This window comes from Dreissena polymorpha, chromosome 5, assembly GCF_020536995.1.
Source record: "Dreissena polymorpha isolate Duluth1 chromosome 5, UMN_Dpol_1.0, whole genome shotgun sequence".
Taxonomy (NCBI): Eukaryota; Metazoa; Mollusca; class Bivalvia; order Myida; family Dreissenidae; genus Dreissena; species Dreissena polymorpha.
In genome coordinates this window covers 56990430-57016233 of record NC_068359.1, presented here as the reverse complement: position 1 = coordinate 57016233, position 25804 = coordinate 56990430, and the positions used below count along the sequence as shown (strand labels likewise).

At 35.1% G+C, this 25804-nt stretch overlaps 1 protein-coding gene across 5 annotated transcripts in view; it reads right to left on the bottom strand.

Annotated features, from left to right (window-relative positions):
• Nucleotides 1-25804, bottom strand: part of LOC127830974 (uncharacterized) — a 357196-nt gene that overhangs the window by 54873 nt on the left and 276519 nt on the right. The window contains exons 1-3 of one of the 5 annotated variants that reach the window (XM_052355922.1): nt 19581-19711; nt 13742-14609; nt 10547-10763 (exon numbers count right to left, since the gene is read on the bottom strand). The exons of the other annotated variants lie outside the window; for them this stretch is intronic. Coding sequence (XP_052211882.1) covers nt 10547-10763; nt 13742-13795 — 271 coding nt within the window. The 5' untranslated portion in view covers nt 13796-14609; nt 19581-19711. Of the gene's footprint in view, nt 1-10546; nt 10764-13741; nt 14610-19580; nt 19712-25804 lie in introns of those variants that run through there. 5 annotated transcript variants of the gene reach the window in all.

Sequence of the window (25804 nt, the reverse complement as noted above, 5' to 3'; positions counted from 1 at the left end):
TCAACATGGATGTTTTATCAGATGAAAAAAGGCATAGATACAAACAATAATAGGTGCATATAATAATAAAAACATTTTTCATTGAGTGAAGACAAACAATGAGGAATAAGTTGTTATAACAAATAATAAGGCATAGAGAAAAACAATAATAGGTGTTTATAATTGTATAATTAAGTTTATGCAACAATGGCATAAAATTGTTCCCATTCAATGTCAAACGATTCTAAATTATTTTTTGAAATTGATATTTTTTCAAGCTATCATGTTCGTACTTAATGTATTTCTTGGCTCCAGCTTTGCTTGGAATGCATTTATTTATCCTACATTTTTATAAGTATAGCTTTATAAACAAAATAACATTATTTATTGCACTATCAGACTTTGTCAAATATCCAAGTAGAAATACTGGCATATTAATGAAAGAAAAAGATTGACCTGGTAGCATTTCATCAATTATTGCTTTAGATATCTGACATTCCCAGAATAAATGCTCTAAATTTTCTTCACTTTGTTTGCAAAAAGTACATAATGGATCATCAATTATTTTCATTTTGTTCAAAAGACTATTTGTTCCAAGTATCCTATGAATTATTCTGTATTGGAACCACTGTACCTTTACATCATTTGTTATTAAAAAGGGTAGTTAAAAAATGCAGTTCCATTCATTTTCATTAATTGTTGTATTGAGTTTATACCCCGTTTTGCTTTAACTGAAGGTTGTTCATTGTTTTTATTTAGAATTGTGTACAGTCTTTTTGCTCCCGATTCATTTTTTAATATAAGTTGTAATAATGGGGGCAAAAAGGGTTTGATAATATGGTGGGTAGGACAGGGTATACAATATTTTTTCAAAAATGTATCTATTGCTCTTGTCACCCCTATATAATTAATGAAATTTATTTTCAAATTGTACATTTTATTTAAATTATCAACAGAAATAAAGCTTCCATTTTTGTATATATACAGTGAATTCCAGCATCAAACCATGATTTAAAGAAAACAAGGGACAAAATTGTCACAAAATCAGGTTTTCATTGTGAAAAAAAAATCTGATAAAGGGAGAAAACTCAAACTGAACTTTTGAAATGAACAAACAAAATTAACCCCCTTTGTTATTTTTTTTATTTTTTTTAAATCTATTTTTAGTCGTGGCGACCTTGACATTGGAGATATTGACGTGATTCTTTCGTGCGACACACCGTCCCATGATGGTGAACAAATGTGCCAAATGATTTTTAAATCTCACAATGAATGACATAGTTATGGCCAGGACAAGCTCATTTATGGCCATTTTTGACCTTTGAACTCAAAGTGTGACCTTGACCTTGGAGATATCGACGTAATTATTTCGCGGGACACACCGTCCAATGATGGTGAACAAATGTGCCAAATGATTTTAAAATCTGACAATGAACGACATAGTTATGGCCCAGACAAGCTTGTTCCGCCCGCCCGCCAGCCAGCCCGCCAGCCAGCCAGCCAGCCCGCCCGCATTCGCCAATCTAATAACCAGTTTTTTCCTTCGGAAAACCTGGTTAAAAAATATTACCTATCAATATATTTGGAATATAAAATATTGGATAATACAACAATTCTTCTGCTTTTACTTCTAGTTTACTACAATAAAGTGAAAAGCTTTTTAAAACATCCACCCAAAAAGGGTTTGACATTCTGTTAGACATATTTAAAGCATAATGATAACTGCAATTAAAAAGTTTGTGAGTATCAAAATACAGTTTTGTGATATATATCCAATTTCCTCTATAGGATTGAATTTTTTGTAACCAGGTAAGTTTCAGTGCTGGAATAAATGCATCAAAATTTATCATTTTAAACCTCCTTCACTATATTCTTTAACTATAATTGTAAACTTTATTTTACTATGCCCATCCCAAATAAAAGTCAGGATTCAAGATACTAAATTCAAGTTTAAAGGCTTCATTTCCAACCCTTTTACTGGTGGGCAGCAAACAGCATAAAACCTGAAGAGATTACGAGTTACTCGCAGGTTGTTCTGGTTTTATGCTATTTGTACATAGCCATTTTCACTTTGCTTCCGAGTGGGAAAGGGTTAAAATAAATAATGAGTAATGAATAATGAGTACAGTTTTAACATGATATTTAAGCTGGTTTTACTACAAAGGCCTCACAAGCTGTCTGTATATAATAGGGATGTCAACGAATATCCGAATATCCGAATATTCGGTCCCGGACCGAATATTCGGATACAGTTTTCCGAATCGAATATTCGGAAGAAAAAATAAAAAAAATCGAGTAATTTCAAAGACTTTGTATTCGTAAAATTTGCTGCAAACATTGTTAAAAAAAAGTTGTTCCTCGTGTCATAATGTTTATTCCTGCTACGCGCGATAATGCGTCGCTATGGTGATGACAGTATGCCGGTCATAAATTCCGCTAATTGCCTAACAAACACAGACACTTTGTGTCAAAATTATGATAGGTGCAAATCGCGTCGGCAATCAAAACACCGACCTGCACTTGATCCAATGACTCGAAATACATTTAAAATTATCAAAGATTAAATGAGTAAAGGAAAAGCCAACTTGGTGTAAAAAACGAATAAGACCGTATGGCAATTAAACCACCGACCCGTCTTGATCTTATAACTCGAATTACATTTAAAATGATCCAAGATTAAATGAGTGAAGGAAGTGCCGACTTGGTGTGAAAAACAAAGAGATCGTATGGTTATAATCACGTTGTCCAATCAAAAAAGCTTTTAGAAAATAATTTAATCAACCTCTAACGAGTATTTGCGTATCGTATGGTCCAAACTTTAATTAATTACTCAATATTCAATCAGGTATTATACTTAAAGAAATGTTTTTGGTAGTTCGCCCTCATTTAATTGAAAATATTATAATTGCTACACGCATAAAGTAAATCTCTGTCCAAGCAAAATGCCACCTACGCCTTCCGCTGCTTGGAAGTATTTCACGACATCATCCGATAAGAAGTCGCCGATCCAAGTGACTTAAAGTGTGTTGTGGCTATGTACATAATTCGTTTAAGTTCTGTTTTGTCATGTTATTATTTTGTCGTCATGTAGTATTATGTTTCTCGTTCTATTGTAGATGTACAATATTAATAGTTTAAAAACAGTTTTTGTCATTTAATTTTAACAATAAAAAGTAATCAACAAAATCAGCTTCGAATTATCGACGGCAATGCTGTATCAATATTTAGTCACTTCCGGTAAAAACGAAAGTAGAATTCTTGGAGTAATGGTACGGTAAACAAAGTTGACTTTTTTCCAACAGATGTTGACCGAATATCCGAATATTCGTTCGGAAGGATGACCGAATATTCGAATACCAAAATCGGTATTCGTTGCCATCCCTAGTATATAATGAACTGAAACTATCTGATACAAAGATACCAAATCTTTGTTGTTTTTTTTACTCATTCAGTGCATTTATTTTATTATTTTATATTTTTTTGGAGGGGGAGGGGCCTTGTATAATATTTGTTATTAATGATTGTTGCAGTTTTATTTTGGGGTAATTGTGACTTTACAACACAACAGAAAAGAAAGCAAGAAGATCGATGGCATAATAAATTTTAAAAAAAATACTAAAAACAAATAAACCTATCCATATTTTAAGAAAAATGTTTGGCATGAACTAGAGCATGTAGATTTATAACTTAGAAAAAAATATGTAGAAACATTTTTCTATCTTTTTAAAATTTATTTTAACACAGTATTTCAAAGGATAAAATAAGTTTAAAAGATAGAGGGCTTTATATGTACAGTCAATCTTGTGGATGCGACCACTTGTATTAAGCGACCTTTGTCTTATGCGACCATTTTGAAATCCCACGGAGCTTTTTCGCTATATAATGACATTGCATTCAGCGACTTTTGTCTTACGCGACCAGTGACCGCTGATTTCTATGTATTTTGATGTCCAAATCTTGAATTAAGCGACCACTAGGAGGTAAAAGTGGTAAATGTATTGATCTTTCAGGGACAAATCCTTGTTAATTGTTTATCTAAGCCGATAAGATGTACTGTTACACCGCTGCTTTGTTTTCACACCAACCATTATGATTATGCTTTGTCTCGTTGACCGGTTCTGACCGGTATTGTTGTAGACTGCATATCAATTTATTGAGTTCAATAATAAAGGAACGTTTTACGCACAGTTTACAGCTTAAAAAATTTACTATGTGGAACGTTAAAAGTTAACGCCGATTTTTCTCGAGTATAGATAACAGGTGCAGAAACAATGCACTGTACGCGACAAACATTTCCTGAGAAGTGCGGAAAATAAACTATTAATCGGCAACATCTGTCGAAATCCGTACATTACCAATTTGTAATTATGCTAATTAGTAGATATTTGTTAGCCAATCACATTGTTATTTACTTAATAAATTTTCCAATCAGGTCTGTTTGTTTGTTTTCAATTGACGTGTTTTAATTTTTTCAGCTCATTATGAATCATAATCGAGTCAGATTTCCTTAAGCGTACATGCAGAAATTAAAATGTCAAAACGAAAAGTGTTAACGTTGAACCACAGGTGAAGGGCGAGTGGCCAAGTCACTTTAACACTATCAATTTGTCATAAAACAACATTTTTTATCATATTGACCAAAAAAAAAAATCTGATATATATAACATATCAGAATTTTTTTTTTTTTTTTGGTCAATATGATAAAAAAATGTTGTTTTATGACAAATTGATAGTGTTAAAGTGACTTGGCCACGCGCCCTTCACCTGTGCGTTGAACGAGAAAATTCAGGTTTTGGAATTGTCAAAGAGTAAAAGTGCACGTAAATTGCAGATGAGTTTGGAGTCGGTAAAACTCAAATTCAGAACATCTTTAAGCCTAAAGCCGAGCTGCTTGAAGACGTGGAAAATTATGTGTCAGGTAAAAAAAAATCGCGAAAAATATTTCCTTGTCTATGTTGTTTTTGCAGATAAATATGTACACACAATTCATTTATAATATATGATAATTTATAATAAGTGAAAAAATAAAACACATTATAATTAAAATATTGTTTATGTATTGTGTTTATATTCATTTTATTATAAAAGTTAAAATCATTGTTGAAAAAAGAGATTATCCTTCATATAGATTAAAATTGAGGGTAAGCATTCTTCCAGAATGGCCTTTTTTATTTAAAGACCATTTTATTAAGAGACCACTTTTGATTACTCCCTTGAGTGGTCTCTTAATACAAGATTGACTGTATTCTTTAGTTAGTAATTAAAACATACAATAACACATAACATGTAGATCTACTAATACATATCAGGCCTTGAAGAATCCACTCGACCGCTCGCATATGCGAGTGAAGTTGACGGTCGGGCGAGTAAAGTTTGTTAAATACTCGAACCAACCGGGGGAATGATGTTGTTCAAGTTGAGAAATATAAATTCAGTTCCAGAACTGCTGCCACATCGATACAAATTGCGAACAATTTTTCGTACGAAAAAAAAAATAGGTTTAGTACACAAAGAAACTGCACTTTCGTTTTGACAATGGAAAATGACGTCACGGACACAGTAAAAATAATTCTTGAAATCAGCTGCGCTCTTTTCGTAGGTGTCAGTGCTCTTAGCTAATCGATTTAAAAGTGACAAAAAACAGTTAAATATATTGGTCATTCCGTGAAGAATAAAATTTTATTTTAATGTAAATATCAATAAAAAAACAAGGGCTGTTTGTAAAACATGCATGCCCCCCATATGGGCCCTCAGTTGTAGTGACAGCCATTTTGTAAATAAGTTTTTTGTCACTGTGACCTTGACCTTTGACCTAGTGACCTGAAATAGGGGTCATCTGCCAGTCATGATCAATGTACCTATCAAGTTTCATGATCCTAGGCATAAGCGTTCTTGAGTAATCATCCGGAAACCATTTTACTATTTCAGGTCACCGTGACCTTGACCTTTGACCTAGTGACCTGAAAATCAATAGGGGTCATCTGCAAAACATGATCAATGTACCTATGAAGTTTCATGATCCTAGGCCCAAGCGTTCTTGAGTTATCGTCTGACAACCACCTGGTGGACGGACCGACCGACAGACCGACCGACAGACCGACATGAGCAAAGCAATATACCCCCTCTTCTTGTAGGGGGGGCATAATTATTAATAAACAGAATAATTTATGATCAGAAGCCTTAGCCAAAATTTACCATATTGTAACCATTTGTCAATCAAGCGTGTTTTTCAGTAAAAGTTTGTCTGAAATATTAAAACTCAGCATGGGAAAGGGGTCTATTTTAAAATATCTGCAAGGTGGTGGAGACAGGGAACAGAAAAAATGATCATCAAAACGAGAAGCGGAAAGTATTGAGAAAAGGAAACAGGTGCAGAAAGCGTAAGGAAAGCAAATAAAATCCATCAGATAATGTATAATTTGTTTGCAATTCAGTGTCACTATGTTACGTAGGTTAAAAAGGTTCTGGTTGATTATAACTATAAATATTATATATATATATTTTTTTAATGCAGGGTAAGTAGATTAAAGTGAAGGGAGAGTGGATTGTCAGGCCTACTTGCCCTGCAGGGCGAGTGGCTCTGAAAAAATTATTCAAGGCCTGCATAACAAAAATAAAAATTTATTTTCTTCTTTAAATATGCAGCATTACTAAGAATTAAGGATGTATTGTTCTTTACCAGAGCTATCATCCAAAAAAATGTGTCTTGCATAATTGGTTAGTTTATGACAAACAATTTGCTGGTATTTCAAAAATAGTGTGCATGTACTATAGAGATTATAATCATTGTTCTTTGTAGATGATACTTAGGTGAAGGTGAAAGGAATGTTATAACAATGTTCATTTCAACGAATTTTATTCTTAACCCATTTATGCCTAGCGTCTACAAAAAAGGCCTGAGCAAACTGCGCAGGGGGTTTTATCTTAAATAACAGACGCCGAATATCGGCGTCATCCCCAAGCAATCTAGGCTACTTTTTTCCCCTTTCCGGACCGAAAAATTCCCCAAGCGGAAGCTTATCCTCTCCATAAAACAGTTTAAAACGATTGAATTTTACAACAAGTTCGCTCGAAATCGTACAAAACACCGTTTGGTACCCGTCCAATTATGGTTCCCAACCCGTACACGCCGGTCTGTACTGTATAAATGTTACGACAATGATTGCCTCCCTTGGCTGATTTACGATAACTCGCTTTACGTTAAATGTCACCCAAAAGGGAAAAATGTCGCATAACTGGCGAAATTACCTGAAAAAGCCCCAATAAATTGCGAATAACGCGGTTATTTTAGCTTTCTTCTCAAAAATAAGTCCACTGCAGCAGTCTGTTTCTGAACGGTCTGAAACTGTCACAGCCAGTCCCTGTCAAGGTCAACTCAGTCTGGCACAGTCGGGCACAGTTAGTCCCTGTCATGAAGTGATCACTTTGACAAAGTCATTCATAGTCTGTCCCAGCCAAGATGACCAAGGGAAATGCCTCTGTGAAATTGTGTAATAACATGTAAATTAACCACAAATATTGATGTATGAAGAAAATAACAGTCTTTTTTGTTTTTTTAACCCAATTAACAGTAAAAGTAAGACCCTTAAATTTTTTTCCCTAATAAAACAAAGTGGAAAATCGCGCGTGAAATTTCCCCAACCTAAGGGCTAAAGGCCCCTTCCTTTACAACCCAAAAAAAACCTGCAGATGAGACGCCGCATAATGCGGCATCTCAACAGGGTCTACACTGTTTGCTTAAAAGAAATAATCTAAAAATAGAAATAAATATACCAGACATCCCTAATTTTGGAAATAACTTGATCCAATTTAGAAGGATTGGAGAGTCCACTCGGCATTAATGGGTTAATTAAAGCTGGGTAAATTTGTTGCTTTTACAGTTTTACTTTACAGGATTGTGGCTTGGTTTATTTGCTGAGCTCTGCTAAAAAGTTTATCCTCATCAAGATGCATTATCACATTTATAATGGACAGATTTTAACTGAAAGTAAAGGAATTAGTGCTTAAGGAAGAAAAATGTCATTTAGATAAGGCAGATAGTTTTCAACTCAATTTACAGGTAAAAAACTATAAACAGTGTTGACAACATTTTGAAATCTGATCATACAGTAAAACAAAATATTAAATACTAAAGAGGCAATAATTTGACATGTTCATCTCAATGTTAGATAATTATTAATACAAGAGCACCGCCTTGCGGGTGCAGACCGCTCATCTATTTTCTTTTTAAAGGTGAAGGGACTCTCATTTTCAATCACAAAGGAGGGAGGGGTGGAGTGAAGAGGGGTGTATAGTGTGGGGTTGTGGACATTTATTACATTATCTTCCAAAAAAGCGCAAAAAATAAATAAATAAATAAATCGGGGGGGGGGGGGGGGGGGGGGGGGGGGGGGGGGGAAGGGCGATGGGGGGGGGGGGGTGCAATGGTTGGACGGTATTTCAAACATAACCGTTTAAAAAAAAAATTGGGGGGGGGTGGGGTATAGTGTGAGGGTGTGGTGGTAATTTGTGAGATGATCTTAAAACAAAAAAAAAAATTAAAAAAAATTAATTGGGGGGGGGGGGGTGGGGGGTGGGGTGGGGGGGGGTTGGGTGGAGGTATAGTGTGAGGGTGTGGTGGTCATTTGTGAGATGATCTTAAAAAAAAAAGGGGAGGTGGGGGGGGAGGGGGGGAGGGCACGGGGGACGGTTTGGGTGGAGTCTATTGTGGTATGTCAGGTAAGAGTAGTTTCGTCAAAGTATCAATCAAATCTAATCATAAATAAAGAAGTTATGGCAATTTTAGCAAAATTTAATAATTTGACCTTGAGAGTCAAGGTCATTCAAAGGTCAAGGTAAAATTCAACTTGCCAGGTACAGTAACCTCATGATAGCATGAAAGTATTTGAAGTTTGAAAGCAATAGCCTTGATACTTAAGAAGTAAAGTGGATCGAAACACAAAATTTAACCATATATTAAAAGTTACTAAGTCAAAAAAGGGCCATAATTCCGTAACAATGACAACCAGAGTTATTCAACTTGTCCTTTTACTGTACCCTTATGATAGTTTTTGAGTGTTCCAAGTATGAAAGCAATATCTATGATACTTTAGGGGTAAAGTGGACCAAAACATAAATCTTAACCAAATTTTAAATTTTCTAAGTATAAAGGGCCCATAATTCCGTCCAAATGCCAGTCAGAGTTACATAACTTTGCCTGCACGGTCCCCTTATGATAGTTAATAAGTGTTGCAAGTATGAAAGCAATAGCTTTGATACTGTAGGAATAAAGTTGACCTAAACACAAAACTTAATCAAATTTTTAATTTTCTAAGTATAAAAAGGGCACATAATTCTGTCAAAATGCCAGTCAGAGTTACATTACTTTGCCTGCACAGTCCCCTTATGAAAGTTAGTAAGTGTTGCAAGTATGAAAGCAATAGCTTTGATGCTTAAGGAATAAAATGGACCTAAACACAAAACTTAACCAAAATTTTCAATTTTCTAAGTATAAAAAGGGCACATAATTCTGTCAAAATGCATGCCAGAGTTATCTAACTTTGCCTGCTCAGTCCCCTCATGATAGTAAGTAAGTGTAACAAGTTTAAATGCAATAGCATTGGTACTGACTGAGAAAAGTGGACCTAAACGCAAAACTTAACCAAAATTTTCAATTTTCTAAGTATAAAAAGGGCACATAATTCTGTCAAAATGCACGCCAGAGTTATCTAACTTTGCCTGCCCAGTCCCCTCATGATAGTAAGTAAGTGTACCAAGTTTGAATGCAATAGCATTGATACTTTCTGAGAAAAGTGGACCTAAACGCAAAACTTAACCGGACGCCAACGCCAACGCCGACGCCAAGGTGATGACAATAGCTCATAATTTTTTTTCAAAAAATAGATGAGCTAATAAAACAGGTGCCTTGCACATCTTCATTTCATGGTGATTACAGATTTCAAGTTTCAATTCAATTGCTTCAGAAACATGAAGTTAGTTAGTTACACAAATTTATGCAGACAGACCAATCGACCAACAAATGAGAAGAAAAACTAACCAATGAACGAACTGTGTGTTTCACTCTATCAGACTTTGTTTGCAGTGTTTTAATAAAATAAATTGTGTTTCCTCAATGAATCTATGGGGGGATACAATTATGCACACCAGATGTGTGCTGATATTTTCTTAATGCATATCTTATACATTTATATAAATTATGAGCCGTGCTCTGTGTGAAAAGGGGGTTTAATGCATGTGCATAAAGTGGCATCCCAAATAAGCCTGTGTAGTCCGCACAGGCAAATCAGTGACGTCACTTTCCGCCTTAACTTGATTTTTGCTTAGAAGAGACTTTCTTGAAACAAAAAATATCATAAAAGCGGAAAGTGTCGTCCCTGATTAGCCTGTGCGGATTGCACAGGCTAATCATAGACAACACTTAACGCACAAGCATTAAACCCCCCTTTTCAGAGAGCAGGGCTCTAATATAAATATATATAAAAGAAGTCTTAGAGTATCTTTTTTCATAATAATAAAATAAGTAATTTAATGACAATGGAGCCTATTTCAATGAAAACATGGGCATTACCTGGCTTGCAGCTAGTGGGCAGACAGCACACAGTGTTGTTCCTCTGTGAGACCATACCCAAATCACACAACCCATGATTGTGCTGCTTCCAGAATTCCACGTAACTGTCTGATGGAGGTGTAGAGTTGTCTCCCTTGGTACTGACTGGGGTTTTCCAGACAGGGACGGATCTTTTTTCATGCCTTTGAGGTAGCAGTCCCCCAGATGCCAACAGGATCTATGCATTACACAAATAAAAACAGTGTGGTTTCTTCTTGATTTCAGATTTTTGTTTTCAGTCAAACGTCTTTCAATTCCAATTGAAAGAATAAATTTAAAAACTGTGTTGAATACATTTTGCTTATAATGATTGTTATGCTGAAGAATTATCAATTTTTCAAGTTTTGGTAAATTAAAAAAAGTATTTAAACAAGAGGGCCAAGATGGCCCTAGTTCCCTCACCTGAGAGGAGTCGGTTCATTTATTCTTTACCCAACATTAAACTTTACCTTGATATTGTCCAGACAAACATCCTGGTCAAGTTTCATCATTATTGAACCAAAACTCTGGCGTATGGAGTGTTTTTGTTTTTGTAAGATTTTACCTGGTGACCTATATTTTAATTTGACCCCCCTTTCCAAACATCAACTTTGCTTACAAAAATAAATATTTTGACCAAGATTCATAAATTCTGAAACAAAATTGTGACCTCTACAGTGTTTACAAGGATTTTGTATAATAATGAAAATTTGGACAATATAAAGGCCATTATTATGACATTAATTATGTGATTTTGCTCATTATCAAACTTGACTGAGATCTTTCAGCAACTTTCATAAAGAATGCTTGAGAAGTGTGAATGCTAGAGTACGTGTTTACAAACCAAATGTGGACAAACGAACGGCATGACTAAGTTTCACCATGATTAGGCAAAAAATGAGAGTTCTATAGTGTTTGATCACAAGGTTTCTCTCTAGTCACATAAGGAAATCTGCCCCCCCCCTGGCCGCCATGTTTTTTTAACGATCGGGACCATTTGCGAACTCATCTGAGATATATATAAAACCAATCATTTCACCAAGTTTCATGATGATTGGGCAATCAATGTAACTTCTAGTGTGTTCACAAGCTTTTTTTTACTATATAAATATAAGAAAACTGCGCCCCCGGCAGCCATGTTATTCAACTGACCGGAACCATTTTTTAACTCAACTCTTGTATCAAGGAAACAAAATGTTCTGACCAAATTTCATGAAAATTGGGCCAAAAATGTGACATCTAGATTGTTCACATGTTTTCACTATATACATTTACATATAGAGAAAAATGCCCCGCCCACTGGCGGCCATGTTTTTTACCGATCTGGACCATTTTTGAACTCGTCCGAGATATCAATAAAACCAATGTTTTGTCCAACTTTCATGATAAGGCAAAAATTGTGACTTCTAGTGTGTTTACAAGGTTTCTCTAAAGCCAAATAAGGAAAACTGCCTGGCGGCCATGTTTTTCAACGGACCGGAACCACTTTTAACCTCAACCAACATATCATTAAGAAAAACATTTTGACAAATTTACATGACGATTGGGCATGAAATGTGACTTCAACAGTGTTAACAAGTGTTTTCCTTTTTTTGACCTAGTGTTCGACCCGGCACGACCCAGTTTCGAACTCGACCGAGATTTCATTGGGACGAAGCTTCTGACTAAGTTTCATGAAGATCGGACAATAAATGTGGCTTCTAGAGTGTTTATGAACAAATGTGGACGGACGGACAGTCAGACGATGGACAAAGACCTGTCACAAAAGCTCACCTGAGCAATCAGGTGAGCTAAAAATGTGTCCGATTTGCAAAAGTTTTTATAGTTATGATATTTGTGAGGAAACAATAATACTGAAGATAGACAATGCTCTTAAATATCCATTATAAGCATCTTTTGAAAATTTAAAAACCTAAAAATTACAAAGCGCTGCAACGCGAAACCATTGAATAATTTGGAGAGTTCTGTTTTTGTCTTATATTTTCTGACACTACAAGGATTGCTTATTTTAATTATAAAATACATCACTCATTGTATGAGCACGGATGGTCTAAGCATAAGACTTTTACTCTAGGGGTCAGTGGTTCGAGCCCTGTTGAGGGTTACTTTTTTTCTTTCTTTAATTTTATTCTTGTTTTTTTAACTGGAGCTTTTTAGATCCAATGTTTACATTTACATGTTTCTATATTAAGCATTTAAAGACAAACTTCAATACATGCCAAAATCTGTGAAAATGTCCCTTTATTTTCAGATTGTTGTTTTCAGTCGACCGTCTTCCAATTCCAAACAAAGAATAGAATTAAAAACTGCATCGATTACATTTTGCTAATAATGATCATTATGCTGAAGAATTAAAGCTAAACAACATTAACCATCAATTAATAAACTAAACTAGAGCTTTGTCACAGAGGTGACGAATACCCAAACATGTCGCATTGATACAGAATATTTTGCATGTTGTCTTCACAAAAAACAGCAGACACCATGCTTAATGTTTAAAACGCACTAAGTGAGACCTCTTGACCTAGTTTTTGACCCAGCATTGCCCATGTTCGAATTTGACCTACACATCATCTAGATAAAACTTCTGACCAAGTGTGTCGAAGATCATATGAAAACTACATGAATTTGAGAGCAGACACCATGCTGAATGTGTAAAACGTACAAAGTGATCCCGTGACCTAGTTTTTGACCCGGCATGGCCCATGTTTAAACTTGGCCTAGAGATCATCTAGATAAAACTTCTGATCAAATTTGGTGAAGATTGGATGAAAACATCTTAAATTAGAGAGTGGACAACATGCTGAATGTTTAAAACGCACTAAGTGACCCCGTGACCTAGTTTTTGACCCGGCATAGCCCATATTTAAACTTGACCTAGACATCATCTAGATACAACATCTGACCAAGTTTGGTGAAGATCAGATGAAAACAGCTTGACTTAAAGAGCAGACACTTAATACAGACCAACAGACCGACAAGTTCACTCCAATATAGCCCCCTTAACTTCATTTGTGGGGGTATAATTATATACTTGGATCATTTATTATATTTACCTTTATTTTGTTACTGAGTGTTTTACCCAAGTTTTATCGTACAATAAGTATATATAACAGGAAGCGTATTGAGGTATGAACCAATTGATTTAAATTATACATTGTATCTGATCACACTTACCTGTGTCACTACTGCAGTCCATACAGTCCATCTAAACCAGCCCAGTAGATGCATGAAGTTCTGAGTGGCTTAACTTTATGAACCGCAATTTTAATAAAAATGGAATATTGATTGAAAACATGCCAACATCAAATAAAAAAAATAAAATCGGTGAAATTATTTTAATATGAAGTCAATTATCCTTCTGAATTACAAATAAATCTTTTGCCATGAGTTATCACAGGGAGCATATCACATGTTGCGCTCAATATTCAGAAATTGCACATGCAAATGACTGTAGATCCAATGTGTTTCCAACTTTTCATTTTTTGTTTCTAAATTCTCAGTCACACAATGTAGGAGATACCCAGGTCAGTTTCAAACGTGTTTTGATGTAACTGCAAGAATCTGAGAATTGCAATCTGTCAGCCAATTCCTGCAGTAATAGGGATGCCCATCATGTTCAACTTGAACATTCTTTATTTGAGTCAGACGTTTGTATTTTTTGGTAGATGATCTTAGATGAGGTGCAGCCCCTTGATGGAGAAATCCTTGAGAGACGGTGAAGTTGGACAGGATAAAGCCTTAGCAAGCGTGCATCAAATATGATAAGGCGGTCTCGCACCTGGAATCCCCAAGGAAGAGGGAGCAGCCTTGAAACACCTGGCGCCAAGATGCAGATGCAAAGCAGCTGGGCAAGATGTGATCACAGCTGAAGACACTACCCCAGGACGAATAAGCCTTGAGTTTGCTGGTCAGCGGTATATTCCAGGATGGGCAGACACTACCCCAGAACAAATGACCCTTGAGCTTGCTTGTCAGCGGTAGATTCCAGGATGGGACAACAGGCAAGGATTGGATGATGGTATCAGATCGTACTGCTTTGCATCTAGAAGTAAAAATTCAACATGCAAATAAATTTAATAATCTCAAAGTCTCCACAATAATTGATAAAATCTAGTAGCCCAATCATTGTTCAATTATAGAAACATATGAAATGTTCACTAGCCCTACTGTATACAGTAATAATTCTGAATTTCTATCAATATATTTCTAAAAATTACTGGCATTTGTAATAGATTTATTACTAAAATAAATACAGCACAATTAATTCCTCTTAAGGATTTTATTCAGCACCCTCACACTACTTTGGGGGAAGGGGTTGGCAGCCCTTATGAGGGGGAATTTTCGAGATGTTTCCCTTTTTGGGGGATTTTTTTACTTACTCTCTCATTATTACATTTGTACATGTTTGCACTATATTCATTGCATTTTGCATAATTTAGTATGTTTGCAAAGATTAAATTGATATAGAATTGAGATATAATAATCATGAGACACATCTTTCTATAAAAAAAACAAAAAAAAAAAACATTTTTTTTTTTAGGGGGAATTTTTCCCCCCAAAAGGGGAAAAAAGTATACTTTTCAGGTGGTTAATAGATTGAGGGCCCTGTTATTCCTGCTCAATGAATGGCCATGTTTCACAAATTTGAGAAGTTTGCGAATAAAATTTTCACAACTTAAAGATTTTCTCTGATTAAATTTTAACAATTTAAAAAAGTTTGCTACTCATTTTATTACAATTTGTTACAATTGGCGACTCAATTTTTTTCACATTTTTGAAAAGTTTGCGACTCATTTTTTTCACAAAACAAGGGAGTCAAGGCTGCTACACAAAGATAGCAAAAAAAGCCTTGCTTCTGAAAAATCTTGTTGTTTGTATTTTATGCTTGACTTTAACATTTTGTGTGTAAATACCCCTTGACATATTTACTTGGAACTCTTTTAATACACAACAGCAGACCCAAATAAAAACATAAAAACAAGAACTGCCTATCATCCTTTCAGGTTAAACTAGTGTTGTACAGACTACTGTATGATAAAAAGTGTTTTTGTTGTTCAACTATTGTGTTAAATACTTTATAAAAGTGAACTAAAATAATGATAAATTTATATGCATCTCTTTATATGTTAACCTGAAAATTATAATGCATTGCAAAGCGAAACGAATGAATTTGGAGAGTTCTGTTGTTGTCATTATATTTTGTGACACTACGAGGATTGCTTATATAATTAAAGTATATAATACATCACCCGTTGTATGAGCATGGATGCCCGAGTGGTCTAACTTTAAGCAATAGAGTTTTACTCCAGGGGTCAGTGGTTCGAGGCAAGTTGAGGGTTACTTTCTTTTCTTTCTTTAATTTTATTCTTGCTTTTTACTTGAGCTTTTTAGATCCAATGTTTGCATTTATCAATATAAAAAATTTAATGACAAACTTTAATTTTCAATATCTTCCAAAATCTGTGAAAAGGTCCCTTTGGCCTTTAAGGTTCATGTAGAGGCTTCATTTTGAAAAATGTGGGACCCCTAGCATTCAACTCAAATTTGACTAAAGGAAGAGTGCCACATTGATAATGTATACATATATGCTTTAATGGATGTTTTTCCTTCAAACTGCTACCAATTTTGTACATCATCGTATCATAACATCCACAAAATCAATCAAAATACAAAGAGATTTTAACACTAAAATATACATTATTTTCAAAAATCTGAATCATGTTTATTCCACGTATTTCGGCGGAAAATTATATTACTAGTGAATGATATCGACATTGACGAGGGCAAGTTACGCTTAAATAGTAAAAAAAGTTTGCATATCTAGAAATATCAAAACTCGAACACATGTCATTTCATCACCATGGGGGCAGCCATTTTTAAATTAATAAAATAGAAAGAAACATGCTAAAAACTCACTCATCGCCTAATTGACATTCCATACGGTTGACGATGACAAATGCATTGGATTGTAATCTTTCCGTTGATGTTTGCAAACTGCACGATCAGACCTCATAAACACTCAAAAGAATAACTATGTAAGAAGCATTTCACCAATGTTTACAATCGTTGTCGAATCACATATACTTTATTATTGCGCATAAAATAGTACGCTTACAGACTGACAGAAAGATCTAGATTACTCCGTTCAATTCATCACGGTATACTATTCTATTGATAATATATAATAATACATCGCTTTAACAATCTGAAAGTAGTAATAATTCTTTTAAACGGAGTTTTTAATAACGAAAGTGAAAACAACGGAAGTTGGTTGGATATTCTGTGAGATGCACTTCGGCTCCAGAAAAACAATACAAATTAACTAAAAAGACGTGTGGGGGACAATTTTCAGCTGGAAACTATTTCAAATAGGGTAAGTGATGATATCTCTACGCGGTCATTTCTGTTATTTAGTGCGATCTCTTGCTGATTAATGTTAATAGTTGTTTTACAAGTTGCCACCAAACTGTCAAAATAAGCATGTGTTATCTCAGGTATGTGTATACACATACCCGGTTTTCTCACCACTGCACGTGGTTTCGACCGATTTGTTTTGCACGTTTTTCTACGGATCACAGCGATGACCACGCTTTCAAATGGGTATAAGGAATCGAAATATAAAATCAATCGTTTTGCCAATTTCTTTATATTCCTTTACAATTTTATATGTCGTCTGCAATCTATTTCAATTTGAGATGGTTTAAAATTTGCAATTTGGTTGAGAGGTAAATAACAAAATTGTTAAGCCTTTGAAATAGAATTGTGACTCTTATTATCCACCACAGGGTCTTCCCCAGGCCATTTAAGCGCCCCTTCCCGGGGCGCTTGAATTTCGAAATCAGAGTCCCCGGGGCGCTTGAAATTTTCCGATCAGTGTATTCTTCAGTAAAAGAAAGTGGAGATTGTCCAAAAAAATCAAGGTTTCCCTATCAGTGTATCAATATTCCCTGTTTTAAAAGAGCACTCGGTACCTACTTTCACAAGTAATCGCCATAAACACCACATGGGGTAATGGATAATCCACTGATAAGAGAATAGCATGACGCGCGTATCGATTATTCTAGCCACATTACACGGTCATTTAAATGCTGACAAGGATGTATCTGGTAACTTTCCAGTTGTCAAACTGTGAAGTTAATCGTCCAATCGGTTACGCGAATGCTTATGAGGGCGGGGTTAACTATCGACCATTATTTTTGATTGACGTCGGGCATGAAGAAAGAGTTTATCGCAGCTTGATTAGCAAGTAGCATTTGAGTAATATAAAACCGGTAATTAGTACAGTACAGAACATTAAAGACGGTTTCGGGCATCATCATCACACCTTTTTACTGTAAACAAGTGTTACCTATGACTCATAATTAATACGAGAAATTAATTGCAAGTGGTAAACAATTAAATATTATAGCGGTTACAATTATGTGATAACAATTTATTTAATTCAGTACATGTATATTTCAACATGTCCATTTATAGAACTGATTCACCTCGTTTTTCTGACATTTATTTGACACGTAATGCGCTTTAACAAATTTTCGTTGAATTAATTACGCACACTTGTAAATGTTTCGTCCGATAATCGATAGTTAGAAGACTGATGATGGCAACCGGCCGTGATCCTCGTCGACAACGTGAATTTCATGCATAATTCCGTCAAAACATTTATTCGACTCGTAAAGTGTGTAAACAAATTATCGTTGAATTTATAACGCAACGGTTAATATTTGTTGGAATCTCATATGGGAATAATTAAATTTGTAATCCGAAACCCATTACCGTAAGTAGATTTTAACGCGTTTTTAATCCGAAACACACTTTCGAATGTAAATGTTACCGCAACGTTAAATATTTTTGCTTCAAATTAGCAATGCAAATTTATTTTGTGTCGAATCTTTTTCGAAATTAAAAAGAGCGCGAAAATTATGCAGCATGTACAACGTCGCGTCTATTGCATACAAATGGCGTGTATTGAGCGTTTTAACAAGCACACAACAGGTCAGGGGATTGACGCATATTCAGAGGCAATATTTCATCAAATCTATAAATAGTCACTTAAAAAATGGCAAGGTTTGCGTTAAAGAAATAACTGAAAGCTTTTATCGTAAATATTTACCAGAAAGAGATTGATAAAAACGGAATAAACGGGATTATCGGGTAATAAATAGAAACTTGAAAAATAGTAAGTATACAGTAATAGAATCGGGTTGAAAGGGATGTATTGGGGAATCGTTCGAGTCGGGATTTTACTATCTGTGCTGAAAAGTTTTAAAACAATTAAGCAATATAAAAAAATATATTTTTAAATGACTGGGGGATTTTTTTTTGAAGAGTCATAGCGCACCAAATGACGTCTTTTGACGCTGTTTTTCTTTGAGTTATAACGCACCACAGAACGTGAATTGACACGTTAAATTAAAAAAAAATCAACGTCGGGAGGGGACACCCCTCCCGAACCCATCCCCGGGGCGCCTGAACAAATTCCTGGGGAAGGCACTGACCATACCTGGATTGTTAAAAAGTAGTTACGTTTTAGTTATTTTTAGAACTATGTTTAGGATATTTATCCAAAAAAGGCAGTTGAATAAAAACTCATTTGTTGTTTTATGACAATAATTTTCTGTGAAATGTTGCTAACTTGACCTTGTATATGTATATAGCTTTGTATTTATTCAACTTCAGGTAGTGCATATCATTCCTAACTTTAGATTGAGATTTTGTAAATTAGTGTAAAAAAGTATTGGTTTTAAACCAAAATACGAATAAAGCACACAAATATTGAATGTCAAAAATGTGTTTATGTTATTCTATCCGTCTTTAGCTTTAAAATGATATATAGTTTGACCATATTGTACCACATTCAATGAAGAAAAACCAAAGCGAAGTTTTAATGAATTTTATCCCCCCCATGAACCTTAATTGGGTCATGTGCGAAAACACTGCACTGGCAAACTGTTATTATCCCGATATAGAAAAAAATATGCATTTGTATTATTCAAAAGAACACGAACGATACCTGTGTCATGAAAAATGATGTCAGAATCCGTTGAATAAAGTAGATCTTAAAGTATCCTTCTCAACTAAATGAACACCATTTCGTTTGACACGGAAGTAAACACCGTTGGAGTAAAGCCGGCTACATTGCACTTTACCGGTACGCAGTTTTTTACCACTATCGACAAAGCGGGGGTTTGGGGCGGTAGCCCCCGATACTAAGGAAATATATATAGGATTAAAAGGATTATTAGGTGTTGCGTTATGTGTTAGGTGTTGCGGGTTAGGGTTAGGGTACGCGTTTCCGTTCTTTTTTACATACCGGTAAAAGCCGTTCAAGAAACTGAAACTATAAACTTGTGACCGGCACTTTATATGTTATTGTTTTCTGTAAAACATAAACAGGAGGCATGAGAGGCTCAAAGTCGCTCCTGAGATTCAAAGGAACTGACCTGTTCTGTGCAGCCCAAGATGTCATAAGAACAAAATGTTCTTACCAACTTTCATGACTAGTGAACACCCTTGCAGCCACGTTTTTCTACAGACAAAAACCATTTTCATACACATCCAAGATATCATTTAAACAAATATTCTGACAAAGTTTCATGAAGATTCATAAAGCCATATAAGGAAAAATTCCCAATCCCCTGGTGGCCATATTTTTCAAGCAACTGGAACCATTTTCGAACTTGTCCAAGATATAATTGGGACACATCTTCTGACAATATTTCGTGATGATCGGACAATTATTACGGCTTCTAGAGTGTTAGCAAGGTTTTACTTTAGCTATATAAGGAAAAATGCCACGCCCCCTTTGCGGCCATGTTTTTCCACCAACCGGAACCATTTTCGAACTCATCCAAGATATCATTGGGACAAATCGTCTGACCAAGTTTCATGAAGATCGGACAATAAATGTGGCATCTAGAGTGCTAACAAGATTTTACTATAGCCATATATAGCCATTTAAGGAAAAATGCCCCGCCCCTTGGTGGCCATGTTTTTCATGCAAACGTAACCATGTTCGAATTCATCCAAGATATCTTTGAGACCAATCTTCTGCCCAAATTTCATGAAGATTGGACATTAAATGTGGCCTCTAGAGTGTTACCAATGTTTTACTAAAGCCATATAAAGCCATAGTAGGAAAAATGCCCCGCCCCTTGGTGGCCATGTTTTTAAAGCAACCAAAACCATTTTGGAACTCATCCACGATATCATCGGGACAAATCTTCTGACCAAGTTTCATGAAGATCGGAAAATAAATATGGCCTCAAGAGTGTTAACAAGGTTTTACTATAGCCATATAAGGGAAAATGCCCCGCCCACTGGCGGCCATGTTTTTCAACCAACCGGCATCATTTTTATACTTGTCCAAGATATTATTGAGATGAATCTTCTGACCAGGTTTCATGAAGATTGGACAATACATGTGGCCTCTAGAGTGTTAACAAGATTTTACTATAGCCATATATAGCCATTTAAGGAAAAATGACCCGCCCCTTGGCAGCCATGTTTTTCAAGCAAACGTAACCATTTTCGAATAAATCCAAGATATTATTGAGACCAATCTTCTGACCGAATTTCATGAAGATTGGACAATAAATGTGGCCTATAAAGTGTTAACAAGGCAAATGTTGACGCCGCACGACGCACGACGGACAAAAGGCGTACACAAAAGCTCACCATGAGCACATTGTGCTCAGGTGAGCTAAAATAAACGTGCGGTAACAAATATCACACCTGTACCAAGTAAGGCGATCCAGAATAAAGATACAACGCGTCGCGAAAAAAAGATAGCTGTAAACCATTTAAGGCGTCTTTAAGGATGCATTGAAGATTGTTTGAGACTACGAGAGGACGTTTCGAGGTCATGTTCATTCTTTCGGGTCTTTGTCCTCTCTTAAGTTTCGCAAATAATAACACTTGAATAATTAAATAGATGTGTTTTGCATAAAGGTAATGGTGACACGACTATAAATATCTCTTGGTGCGTATGGTGGATTTTATCGAGAATATGTTTACTCGTAAGATTTTTTATTCACCACGCGTATGAAGATTATTTTTTTAATTAATTTAATTTGCTTAATTAAGTTTCCATGCGTTTATGAGGACATGCGGTCATTGTCTGGACCTCGGATAATATTTGGCAAAACGCGCTCATGTTGAGCTTTTTTAATTAAATTTTCTCTTCGTCCTGTATCCGTCGTCAACATTTACATTAATTGTTTATCCTTACAGAGCTTAATTGCATTATTTGCCAGTGCTTAACTGTTATATGTGAAACCATACCATACATTTACAGGTAAAATTGAGGTAAAATTAAGAAGAAATGCCTAATCCACAGGAAAATTAAATTATGCTAAGTGCGTATGACGACCTATCAACGGAATGAAAACAGAAACCTTATCAATATGTTACCATGGTTACCATGGTATTGATAATATTAAGTATTCATTTGATTTATTCTATTAAATATCGTGTTTTTATCCATAAGTAGTTATTTAATTTTAAATGTTAACATTGTAATAATTAAACGTAATATATATTACCACGACGAGATTATAGGCACAGAAAAACTATACAACAGGATATATTATGTTACATGAGCTAAATATTACCAGCATTGGACTAAGTTGTCATTAATGTATTAAGAAGATCGAGGTTCGACGTCCTGTGTATACTTCCGACAATGATCGATTCCGTTTGGGTACGACAACATCAACATTGTGGTGATTTGTGTGTATGTTTTAAAAGCAAATTAAAGCAGATCGAGTTTTGTGGACCTGTGCATACTTCCGGGTCTTTTCCGTGAGTTGCACAAATAATGACATTTGAATAAATTAAATATTTTCGACTCCATGCGAAATCTTAACACGATGAACAACATTATCTTGTTTTCTGCCTTCTATAGTCTGGATTTTTTTCTCCAACAGATAGCCTTTGCAGTGTTTTTTTTCGGCATAGCTGTTTAACGTCACCTTTGACCTTAGGTGATCTTTAGGTTACATTCATAAAAATGCCCCGCGGCTACCCACGTATAAATACACTTTATTTAGTCCATTGGCTGATTTGAGAATACCACCAGAACATTGGAAACATGGCCGCATCTTTCTAACACTGTTGCGTGTTCAGCATGAAACAATTTTATCTCTTATGAAAAGGCATGATAGACAGAACATTTTTACACTCTTCACATCAATACGATTAGTGCGTAGATTCTACACCTTCGTCAGTTCGAGGTTAGTATGTGTGAATGTCAGAGTTATACAGGTTATCGCTGCGTCTTCACGACTACCTTATGTGCTGACCGGAGTTCGCGACCAGTAAAATAATCGTTATATAATAAAGACGCTATAGCGTGAACTAGGTGAACTGGAATTTCTTTAGACCAGAAAGATGTTAAATGAAGATATCCAGCGATATAATTATGGTATGTCAATAATAGATTATTTAAATGTGTTTTTAACAATACCATGATAAATATTATTTTTAATTAATTTAACAAGAATTATTCCACCATATTGACTAATGTATTAAGCATGAGCGCGATGATTCTCGATACAGTTAATACTCGAATCAAATAGCAATGCCCGACAAACCACGAAAACAGGTTTGTTCGAAGAACGCGCGTATAAATATTTAAAATATGTACGGATACATCGCGTGTGGCCGGTTGACTCATATGTTTTAATTTCACTTCCATTATTCTTTTGGTTTTCTGTTTTGTATCTATAGGTTTATGACCAGCAATATGTAATAATGTAAAATAAGCCCCAAAAACTCCGCGTAACATCACGTACTGCGTGTGATGCAGCTAAGAACTGCACAGAAAAGGACATTCGCTATCCTTGATCTCATTCATTGAACTCTACCTTTCATAAATACCAACCACAATAAACGCCGTATATCTTTTTTAAAGATAGTTCTTGTTCCCTATTATCCCAGTGCATTTAATTGGTAACCCATGACATTTTTTGATGTTCGTGTGCTCTATTGCTAGTATAATAAAGAGGCCAAGCGGAAGGTAATGAGACACCACAGACTCAATATTGATGAATTATCTCATAAATCGCACTTATGTATAAATATATTTTGTTACGCGGGAAGATGTTTTGTTACATTTAAAACTAGGACTTAGTCGGTTGCTATACAATTGGGTCAGTCCATCCGACTGAGAGTAAAGCGTCCTCGAAAAATGGTTAAATTTGTTATTTTAGTGAATACAAACTTATGTTAATGGTAAAATCTTTACCAACGTCTAGGCTTATTAACAGCCATTCAAATGCTCCGATTCACTGGAAGTCAGGAACGACGTACTCATCACTTTCGTGTCATTTCAGAATGTGTCGTGTGAAGATTTGATACGACAAAATTGTGGTCATTTTCCAATATATGTACCTTTAAAAAGCAAATCTGACATTTGTTTTAAATATATACATGTATATATATTTTTATTTTTATATTTTTATATATTTTTTTTGTTGTTGTTGCTTTTTTCTGAGGGTGGGGGGCACCTGTGTTTAGGATAAGGCTTAATCGCAAGAATGTTTGACCTTTGATTGATTTATTTATTTATTTATTTATTTCAATGTATAATGGCAGACTACACGGCAATACGAGTATAACACGCACATACTTAAGTAAAAAAAGAAACATGTATGAATTAAACAAATAAATAAGTGAAGCTATGACAACCATCATTATATATCAATGATTACACAAAAAAGCGGCTGAAAAACATTAATTTCCATTGTGGTCCTTGAGATATAGTGTTGTGTCACATAGAAAGACATGCTTCTGACCTTTAGATAAACAAGTGAGAGACAAGCCGAATGCCTAGTTCTCATCATTTGCAAAGAGTTTCGTTTATTTTCTTCGAAAAAAACAACACGGAAATCAAGTTCGGTAAAACGATGTAAATAGGATTTATATAACTCGGACAGTCGGTTTCCAGAAATATAAGTTAGAGGAATTAAATGTATACAATTTAAGACGAGGAACTGTGGCCTTGACTAGTGCGAGTGGAAGATTCAATGTGTGGAATTACCAAAATCCCCCTTATAGTAAATTAATTTATTTCAGAAACTGAGAACTAAATAACACAAACAACTTTTAATGGTGTTATAATTTGTTGAGTGTATGCAACACAGAAGCTATTGTAGAAACAGAACGTAACATAATAGTTTATTTTGACTTATGCATATATACAGCTTATCGTCATAAACATACAAATGCAATAACAGCATGTGTTTCAATTTAATACAAACATATATCATTTCGAAGAAAGATCGATTTAAAAAGGAATGAAATACACCATGTTTGCGTGAGAATGTCTTATGAAAGAAGTTAATACGTAGTGACCACATAAAGTAATATCGTTGTTTAATGATTGAAACAAGCATTTCTAAACTTATTGGCTTTGTGAAAGATATATAATGTATCCTACATGTATTAGACATTTTCTCGCATTTCAACGCCTTTTAAACAAAGCATGGCTAGTTTTTTTAACAGACAGACAGACAGACAGACAGACAGACAGACAGACAGACAGACAGACAGACAGACAGACAGACAGACAGACAGACAGACAGACAGACAGACAGACAGACAGACAGACAGACAGACAGACAGACAGACAGACAGACAGACAGACAGACAGACAGACAGACAGACAGACAGACAGACAGACAGACAGACAGACAGACAGACAGACAGACAGACAGACAGACAGACAGACAGACAGACAGACAGACAGACATGTTATTTAACTTGAACAATGCACATCGTCAACATCACATGTGGTTTGTATTGATATATGTCAACATGTATATTCGCAGAAAAACAAGTGTAAAAAACATGAATATATACAAAACCAATGCATATTGAAGTGCAGAAGATGAACAATTGGTAAATTAAGTTATACGATTTAATACATTCGATCTGATACTCAACGATTCCGTAACAAATAAACACAATTTTATCAGTTCAGACCTATTGGTTGATCGTAGCATTTGTACATAATTAAAAATAAAAACACATGGACTATTATAGTTATATGTTTTATATATTTTTTTCTTATATTAACATATGTTGAGCAAAAACATACACAATAAAATTCGTCCTCAATATCCGAGGCATTACAACAAAGACAATATATTTCTTGTCTAGCAATAGTGTTTCCATTATATCTACCAGTCTGTATACGGAGAGACTGAACCGATAATCTTAATGGGCATAAATAAA